At 34.5% G+C, this 9,666-nt stretch overlaps 1 protein-coding gene across 1 annotated transcript in view; it reads left to right on the forward strand.

Annotated features, from left to right (window-relative positions):
* The window catches only part of MARCHF11 (membrane associated ring-CH-type finger 11), a 30,235-nt gene extending 21,019 nt beyond the window's left edge, over positions 1-9,216 (forward strand). Inside the window, exons 3-4 of the mRNA XM_014893082.2 lie at positions 1,356-1,548; positions 8,461-9,216. Coding sequence (XP_014748568.2) covers positions 1,356-1,548; positions 8,461-8,783 — 516 coding nt within the window. The 3' untranslated portion in view covers positions 8,784-9,216. The remainder of the gene's footprint in view (positions 1-1,355; positions 1,549-8,460) is intronic.
* The last annotated feature ends 450 nt before the right edge of the window (positions 9,217-9,666 follow it).

Here is a 9,666-nt window from a genome sequence, read left to right on the forward strand (position 1 = left end):
GTGTAAGTGGGACAAAAGAGGATCAGAATGAATATAAGAAAGTATATTTTTGAAGAAAAACTTTTTTCAACCTGAGTACAATCAAGAAATGGAACAGGTTGCACAGAGACTGAACAGCCTCCATACTTGGAAGTTTTCAAGGTGTTGCAGAATAAATCCCTGAGCAACCTGTTCTGATCTCATCCCTGATTGTCTTTTTAAGCAAGAAGTTGAACTAGAGGGTTCCCACAGCCCCTTGAAACCTGAATTATTTTTTTATCCTATGATTATATGGTAGTGAATACCCAATAGCTGTAAAAAACAGAAGGCTTTAGTAAAGTAATAGGAAAAAGGAAAAATTCTTGCCAGATGGGAAAAGAAGTAAGAAAACCCTTATTACAATAGCTTTCTTCACATTTTCCCTATTGAAACTATAGAAGAAGGAAGGTACATCCAAAATTAGGAACAGGAAAAATGGCTGTCTACAAAGTCCTGGAAGGAGTGATGGGGCTGGAGTGGGGACTCTACCAAAATAATTTAGATAATTGTGTCCAAGAAAAGTCATATATGTTAAGGGTAATCTCGAACAATTAGATACTTATGCTGTGTTTTGTTTTTGTGACTCTTAAAACAGAATTGTATTTCTTTATCTTGACAGAAGTCAGTACACACATTCTCTTATATTTAAATCTGGTCACACCATAAACCAGAGTCACCTCACATGTGGAAGATACAGCCTTCCCTGGAAAGATGGACATAACTGGGGTGCACTGAAAAGAAATGTTTGTGCTATCTATATTCAGGGCTCCTCCTGAGTTTTCATGTTGCTTTGACACTAGGCTGCAGGAGTCTTTTTGTGCTGTTAACAGTGGTTTATGTAGAGAAAGGCAACTCCCTTGGTATGTCTGGAACTTCTTTGATGAGAAGCCTGAAAGTGGAAAATGGCTTCACACTTCAGGAGGGAGGGATGGAAAGGAAACCTGTCAAACTAATATAACAAATATTTTTAAAAAGTCTTCTTCCTTTCTTATTCTGTTCATTGTCCTCCAAAATGAAAGACTGAGTTCTATTCCTAAGACTTAATATTTTTTTTGCCTACATATTCAAAACAGAAGTAAAACTATTAACTCTTCAGAAGTTCACAGCTAGATTGTATTGATAGTGACACGAGGAAATGGGGAAGCAGCTATTAGCTTCACTTTAAAAGGGAAATAGGAAAAAGATATATAAATGTCAGTATTAAGGATATTAGTAAATATCTATGAAGATATGTGTAAATATTAAAATAATTTCTGATTTCAGGAAAAAAGGTGGAGTTGAATGTGCAACCATGGACAATAACATTTTTATCTTATACAACTTTGTTTCTCTTTTAGTGGCAAAGCATTACTATAACACTGGTTGAGAAAGTGCAGATGGTTGCTGTAATCCTAGGATCTCTGTTCTTAGTAGCAAGTGTGACTTGGCTTCTATGGTCAGCCTTCAGCCCTTATGCAGTATGGCAAAGAAAGGACATCCTTTTTCAAATCTGCTATGGAATGTATGGTTTTATGGATCTAGTATGCATAGGTAAGCTCAAAATCTTTAAACAGCACAGACTGTGGTTTAAGACTGTGACTATTTTTATTTTTCTAATTGGTCACTCTAATTGATCACTCCAGTTCTTTGCAGATTTATTCTCGGCTGATACCTTTGGCAAGTGCTGCTTTTTACAGTGTTGCAAATATTGCAGAGAGAAAAATAATCAAAGAAGCTTTACTCTCAGATTCATCAGTATATTCTCAAAATCTTAGTGGTGAGAACAGGATCAGTTTAAATTTCTTGATAAAATGACTAGCAAAGTTCAGGGAGTTAAACAGATGAAAATATGAAAGACATTATTAAAATGTAATAGTAAAATTACACACTATTGTCTTCTGATGCCAGTTTGAATTAGATTGTACCATCATGAAACACAGAAGAAGCCCTTGAAGATGTCATCAAACTGCACACCCAAAATTAGGTTGCACAGATCTATATAGGTCACTGTGCTAGAAATTGAGGAGAACAGAGAAGGCAGGCAGAGTTCTTTGCACATCATAAACAATTATGAACATTCACACAGTGCTGACTATTGTAACTTGCTTTACTATTAAAAAGCCCCAAGTCATTTAGCTGAAACCTAAGAAAATACATTTTACTGTATTTTCTATTTACATTATATTGACCACTTTTAAAATTTCTGAAAATACACTGGACTCAGAAATATTTAAATAAAAATCCCTTTAGTGTTTGGTAAAACAACCTGATTAGATTGTTAGAATATTTATGATTATTTGTAGAGAAAATTTGCATTAAATATTACATAATTATATAATTTAGAGAATTAAATTTACATAATTAGTAATAATGATTTACATTAAACCACATTCACAGAATTTTAATTGCAAGAAAATCCAGAAGTCAAATGCCATTGATGTTTGCATTGACATTTCTGAGAGATAAATGTTATCTGAATCCTATATATGGGAATTAGGACAGTGTTGAATTCTGCTTTGTAAGGAACAAAGACACAGAGTGATTCCAAATATCAAGGGTTTTGCTTCAACTGTAAAGCCACATCATCTTTTATTGAAACCATCCCATTACTGTAAAAGTATTTATATTTCAGCTACATCAGCAGTTCTGTTCATTTTGTAATTTTTGTTAGAGAAGCCTGTTCTGGAATATTTTGTAACACAGGCTTTTCTTTATGAACCTGAATCTCAAACCAAAAAGTGGGCAGAATCTCATATTTGGAGAAGTGCTCATCTTTTTAATGAATAAAAGGACTCAGCAACACATCCTCTTAGATGGTGATTTCTGAATATCACCTCTTCCAGCTAAATACTCAATATTGGGGGCTTTGCTTTTGTTTAAAAATACACTAAAGGAAGATAAAATGTGCTTCAAGCATTTCAAGCATTTCATTTATGTTGTATTCTGGTTTGTTTGGTGTTTTTTCCCTGGTTAAAACAATACTTTGGTATGCATCAGCTAGTGGAAATAACCAGTTACTTCAAATTATTTTCATTTTTCCCACTTGTTTTTCTGTTAAAACACCTAAACCAGGTAAAACTCAAAATCACCCAAGAACTTCTGTGGGTGATCAGAATTATTACTGTATTTATCCATAGAAGGAAATATTTAGAAGGTGACCTTCCATGGATTGGTACATGCAGTTCTTTAGCTGCCTTTCAAGCCAGCTAGGCTCAAGTCACCACTGAAGTGGAAGCTGCTGAACAAACGGGTACCTCACATGGAGCTTCTGGCTCAACTACACCCTGCAGGAGCAAAGCAAGCACACAGATAAACTGACTTGCCTGTCATTTAATAAATGCATATTTTATAGAACTATCATAAATAATACATGCAAATTTAAGCGTAAAAGTGACTAAAACTAAATATATTTGGACACTGTTTTGTAGTTACAAAATTCACTGCAGATAGTAGTTTATTAGAAATTCAGAAAGCTGTATAAAAGGAGGTTAGGTAATTGAGGAATTTTTATAATCGAGATTCATTCAGACCCACTTATTCTGCATATAATTTCAAGTTATTTGCATTCTGTCAGCTTGTAAGATCCGGATTTCTTGTAACTCTTAAAAGTATTCATTAATATAGTCAACCTTATTCAATTTCATCTTTTTCTTTCATGATAAAGTGTGGGGGTTTAGATTGATAATTTTAATTTTAAACTTTCAAATAAAATTCTCTAATAGATGTATGTAATTATTACTTATAAGTTATTTTAAAAACCCCAAACACTTTCCATTATGCTGATAACTTCCCAAGTCATTAACTTATGCTTACAACCAGCTACAGCTCTCACTTAGGATCTCCTCTCCTTTCATTCATGTTTAGTCATCCGTGGTATTCTCTTAGTTTCCAACAGGATTTACAGTGAGTGAATACCTCTACTCCCACTGTAATCTCTCTTTATTTCAATTTCAAAAATTTATGCAGACATACGGGTTTTCCTGTGCACCACATATTTCAAGATAATGCTTGAGATACTGGTTGTATGACCGAGATTTATTCTGCCTGCCTTCAGTTATGCCTCCCTACATCTTTACAGAAACAATACAGATACTTTTGGTTGTTTATGAAGTGTGAAGCTCTTTTTGAAATGTTTTGCCATAATTTTTTATAGCATTTTGCCTAAAGGTACTGTCATATGTTTATGACATCTTCGAAAGTGTGCACATAACAATTCATTTACTCAATGATTGACTTATATATCATATGTAGCACGCCAGTAATTTTCTTATTAAGTAAATCACACCTAACTTGTATCTTACTTCTTTGTTTTTACATTTCAACAAAAGAAAAATCTCAAAGATTATAGAACACCAGAATAATCTGTTTGTTCTAGTGTATAGGTTTTATTGGTATCCACTGTTCTCTTTCTTTTAGTCTGAATTTTACCAGAATTCTTCCTGACAATTCAGATCTTTTTAGTTATCAGTGTGGGTTTTAACCCTACAAGTCTTTACCTTGTACTTTTCTGCATCAAAGCTGAGCGTAAAGCTGTTTTCTTTGAAATCTGCTATTGGTAGACGTTTTCTTAAAGCAAACTTTGAATACCCTGATCAAGCAGAACTATAGCCTGAGAAACCCAAAGCTATTCCAGTGATAGTGCTAGGATCAGACCATCCACGTAGGGATTACCAAAGGGAATGAATAATAGGAATTCATGAAAGAAATGAATAATATAAATCCCTTATCTACCTACTGAAGGACAGTATATCAAGCCTTTGCCATTTTGCTTTCTAAACCTAGTAATTATTTTGCAGAACAGAAAAGTCATAGAATTTTATGTATTTTTCACTGGAACACTTATAACTACTGACCATAAAGGGTTCTAACATGAACAAAACCTCTCACAAATAATAACAGCTGACTTGCAATCCCAGAGCAACAGTGCTGCTCCTTTTCCAGCAGTAAAAAGCAGTTGTTACATTGCACTAGACAGACACATGACTGGTGCCAGTAGTACTGTGGCAATGGAGTAAGAGATGGGAGGCAGTGCGAAGTGTGAATTGCCTTCTGAAAGCCTCTTTCTTCCGTGCTAAAGAACTTGAGGCCTTGCAACATTCCTGTAACTTCTTGACTGTAAAAAGGAACAGGCTGAAGTTACTTACAGTGAACACATCTAGCTGCACTTTATATGTCTTTATTCAGAAAGTCTTTTTTTTCTCCCACACTACATCCAATTCTAAATAGTTTATAAAGAATTATATTACTATTTCTAGCATGGATATGTTTCACTTTAATGTTGTGAGCAATTGATTGTCTTTTTTTATTTTATATCTGTGAGCCCTAGAATAGTTTTAAGACATGACATTTTGTCCAGAGGTAAAGTCTATTTCTGAAAATGATCTTTTACCCCTGGATAAAATCTTGTGATGTTTCTGGGAGGATCATTCCTAAATTATTATATATAAGATTAGTGTGATAAATAAGATAAAGTTGTAACCTAATACCACCAAATATGAATTATATAAGACAAGTTGACTGCTTGTAAAGATTTTCAGTAGTAAAAAATTTACCCTGACTTTTGAGTCAGGGTAAGAAAACCTTTGAATATAGTGAAAGAATAGAACAGTACTTGGCAAAAAGATAAGAAAAAAAAATTAAGATTCTTAATCCTATTGGCTGAATCTCATTGCAATCCCTCCATCTTAGAGATAAAACCTAACAGTAAAGTCTTCTTAGGATCATACAGCATTTAGATGGGTCCATCATCTAAAAACTCTGATCCTTGTAGATATTAATGGGACAGAACATCTGAACAGCTAACAGTAGTGAATTGTAATACTTATTGGGATCATCTGAGTCAAAAAAATACTTTTCCCCACAAGTGTTCAGCTGTGTCATCTCTGCTGTTGAAATCATGGTGTTTGAAACAAATCAATATTCTTCAGAGATTTGTTCTTGATTTCTCTCTCATAGCTACATTCATTGCTATGGAATGAAAGGCTATTATTTACCATTTTCTTACAGCTCCACTTCAGTGACTACATATATTTTTGAGCATCAGAACTCCGCTGTACCTGGAAAATCTCTAGCATTTAAAACTTACCTAGAGTTCCTCTTATTTGTGGTCTTGGAATTGTTGGTGCCAGGAACTTTCCCCCTCCCTCCCCCAGTTCTTTTAGGTATTTTTCAATCTATACCTCTATCAAGAATGGAGCTAACACTTTTTATGAGAGGAATTATGAAAGTGCTCCTTTTCTTCCTCACCACTGCTAAATCTGACAACTTTATGCCAAGGCTTGAAATATTTGATCCTTTGTTTTGTAGCTCTCTCAAAGTATGTATGACTGACAGCTTTCACTATAAAGAAAATTTCTCATCCTTGCCAATGTTTAAAAACTTTGAAAACATAATTTCAATAAATCCTGAAAGCCCCAAGACAGTAAAAAAGAGCTCCCTGAAATAAGTCATCCTACAACTTTTTTTGTTGTAATTTTGGAAAAATATTTTGACTGTTTGAATGTACTTCATGTACCTCAATGATCCTTTCTCAAATACTTCCTTCTCTATTCTGAAATATTTTGTTCAGGTTCTAGTGGAGTGCAGACATCTATCATTACGTTGGAGTAAATAGGTTATTTTCACTTTGCTTCATCACAGACTTGAGAGAAATTGGACCAAATAATGCTATGTTCCAGGAACAGGTTGTGGAAGATTATTCTCTTCTCCTTTATCAACTTTATAGCAAATCCAAAAGAACATGAAAGAGTAAATCTTTGTCACAGTAGTAAAATCATGGCTAATTTGGTTTGTAGATTCTGTACGAGATCAAATACATTTATTCCTTTTTATACAATCAAGCCAGTCTTGAAGATACATTTATTGACTAAATTATTATTATTATTCTGCTAAATTTTAAAGACAGGTTACTCTATCTATATCTGAGAAGATAAAGATAGAAATCTTGCACTGTAGAAAAAATTCCACTAAAATGCTTTCTGTTACAAAATGTTTACTATTTAATTAAGTTTGTTTTGTGCTACTTTTGCTGTATTGGATGCTTCAATGAAGTCTAGGCAACTTGAAAGCCTTACAGAGATGCTGCATGTCCTTCTGAAAGAAATATCTGTGTTTCTCCATCTTTCAGTGTAATGATCTTTAAAAATGTGTTAGAGTAGGCATTGCTATCTGCAATTCATTGCACTTGAATGTGAGGTTTGCTGTTCATGTAAATATTTTTACCATCCTTTCTGCTTGTGTCATCTTTCTGTGAGCATCTCCTTTCTGGTATCAGTTAATTGTGCTAAAGGACCTCAGACACTTAAATCACAATTTTCTTGTGTAGAAACAGGTGATATAAAATCTCTTGGGCTAAAGGACACCACAGATCATATTATAGGTGTGGCCATGTATAGGAAAATTTTAGGTTAGGAGCACACTGGACAAAAGAATTATAAATGTTTTTGGCTAAGCAGATTGCTCTCTTCCCAAAGCAGGGAGCCAGAGAAAACAGGTGGTGTTGCTCAGAACCATGTAAATGTCCTCAACCAGGCTGCCTGAGGAAAAAACTAGTAAGAAGGCAGAAGCCCCATGTGTCTACCCACTAGATCCATATTTAAAATACATTTAAAGTGTGTGACTATAAACATATACATACATACAAAAAGTTAGGAGCTTCATTTCTTTAAATAAGTTGCTTGAACACATACAATAGGCATAAATATTAGCTACATGGAAATTCATAACCAGATTGGTCTCTTGAGGACCCCAGAAATTCTGTATTTTCCTTGAAGGACCTTTTAAAATATTTCTGGGTCTCAAGAAAAAGATGATTTGCAACTTTTTCCTATTGAATAGTGAAGAGAAAGAAGAAAGGCTATCATACTTACCATGCTCATTTAATTTCTTCTTGTTCTAAAGAATCAAGACAGGAAAGCTGTTTCATAAATCATCTGTGCTCCTAAATTGAACTGGGAATATGAAAGCCGTTAAAATTGTCTGTATCTGTACTGAATTCTACAAAACACTCTTAAACAAATTTAGGACTATCCTGTTTATTACAAAAGGTCTAGCCTACTTAAAGGTCTACTTAAACCAGTACAAATCTCAGTAAATAAATAGTACTTACCATGAACAAGGGCAGCACTAGCATAAACAGTCAACATCCAAATCTGCCAGTCTTGCATTGGTTTACTTATATCTGAACCATTTATTTAGTTAGGCATGCTCAGATTATTCCCGTATTGGTTATGTTGAGCTTTCATTCAGAGCAACTTTATTTCCTCTGCATGTTCCTGCCTCCTAAACAAATGAATAACCAGTTAAATTGCATATGTACAGTTTGTTTAAATTATTAATGGTATGAGTAATTTAATTGCATCTGGAAATTGCCAGAGTCATTGAAATATCTTAAATCTCTATTTATTCTCAAAATGGTATCTATTCACACTTTGCATAAACGCTTCTTTTCCCTCTTACTTTCAGGACTGATAGTCCATGAAGGAGCATCTGTTTATCGAGTGTTTAAGCGCTGGAGGGCTGTGAATCTGCACTGGGATGTGTTAAATTATGATAAAGCCACGGACATAGAAGAGAGCAATCGAGGAGAATCCTCAGCAGGGAGGACATTGTGGCTGCCACTGACTGCGTTTAGAAACAGAAGTTTAGTTCATCCAACACAGTTAACCTCACCAAGATTTCAGTGTGGCTATGTGTTGTTACACCTGTTCAACCGCATGAGACCTCAGGAGGATTCATCAGAGGATAACTGCTCTGGGGAAGTAGTGATGAGAGTGACCTCAGTGTAAAGGTTGTGCTCACTGTGCTGCACAGATAAGGATAACGTGCCCTGGTGTTACAGGACTTCGGAATGTAGTTATGATGAATGGTGAAACCATTAACACTTGAAAAAATATATACACTTCTTTTTTTTAAATTTAATGGTTTTTATATGATCAGATAAAACACAAATACATTTTTCTGGGGGGAAAAAGTCTCTTGCTTTTTATATAGTCTGATTTATTGAATCTTTTCTCAATTTGTACCTGAGGTGTATGTAACATAGCTTAACTCTTAGGTCTTTGAATGATGAGGAAACTCATTTTTAAGTAAAAAGATAAATTTAAATGTATTTTCTTAAACTCTGGCTTTAATCCACTACTGTTATTTTTTTCCACTTTCATGAGGATTAAACTGGACAACATTCTTCCAAAAAGAATAAGAATGTTGACACAAGTCAAATATTTTTCCTTTTCTGTCTTTATTTTGCTGTTGTTTGTACCTCAGTTCAGGTGTGTGAAAGTAAGCGAGGGATATATTTTCCTTTACATTTAAGTAGGAAGTCCAGTGGGTGTTCTACAAAACCTAAAGGAAGATGGGAAGTATTGTTTTTTAGCTCTCCCAGATGTCCATGCAAGATATCAGACACAAGTATGACACAGACAGGGGAAGAGTCTTGCACTGCCTCTCGCATCTCTTAAGATCTGCAGAGTGCTGGTGCTGTACCTGTGCACAGAAGTGATGCTACCTTCTGAGCAGTGCTGCTGGAATTAGCAACGTGTGAATTTTTAGTACCATTCTAATTAGAGGTCATTGATATCCCTTAAAAAAAACCCAAAAACAACTGAAAAAGAAAAAAAGAAATGTGCATTGCAGCTTCTGGAATAATAATAAGTCCTGATAGAAACAGAA

The sequence above is a fragment of the Sturnus vulgaris genome, chromosome 1 (assembly GCF_052056855.1).
Source record: "Sturnus vulgaris isolate bStuVul1 chromosome 1, bStuVul1.hap1, whole genome shotgun sequence".
Classification (NCBI taxonomy): domain Eukaryota; kingdom Metazoa; phylum Chordata; class Aves; order Passeriformes; family Sturnidae; genus Sturnus; species Sturnus vulgaris.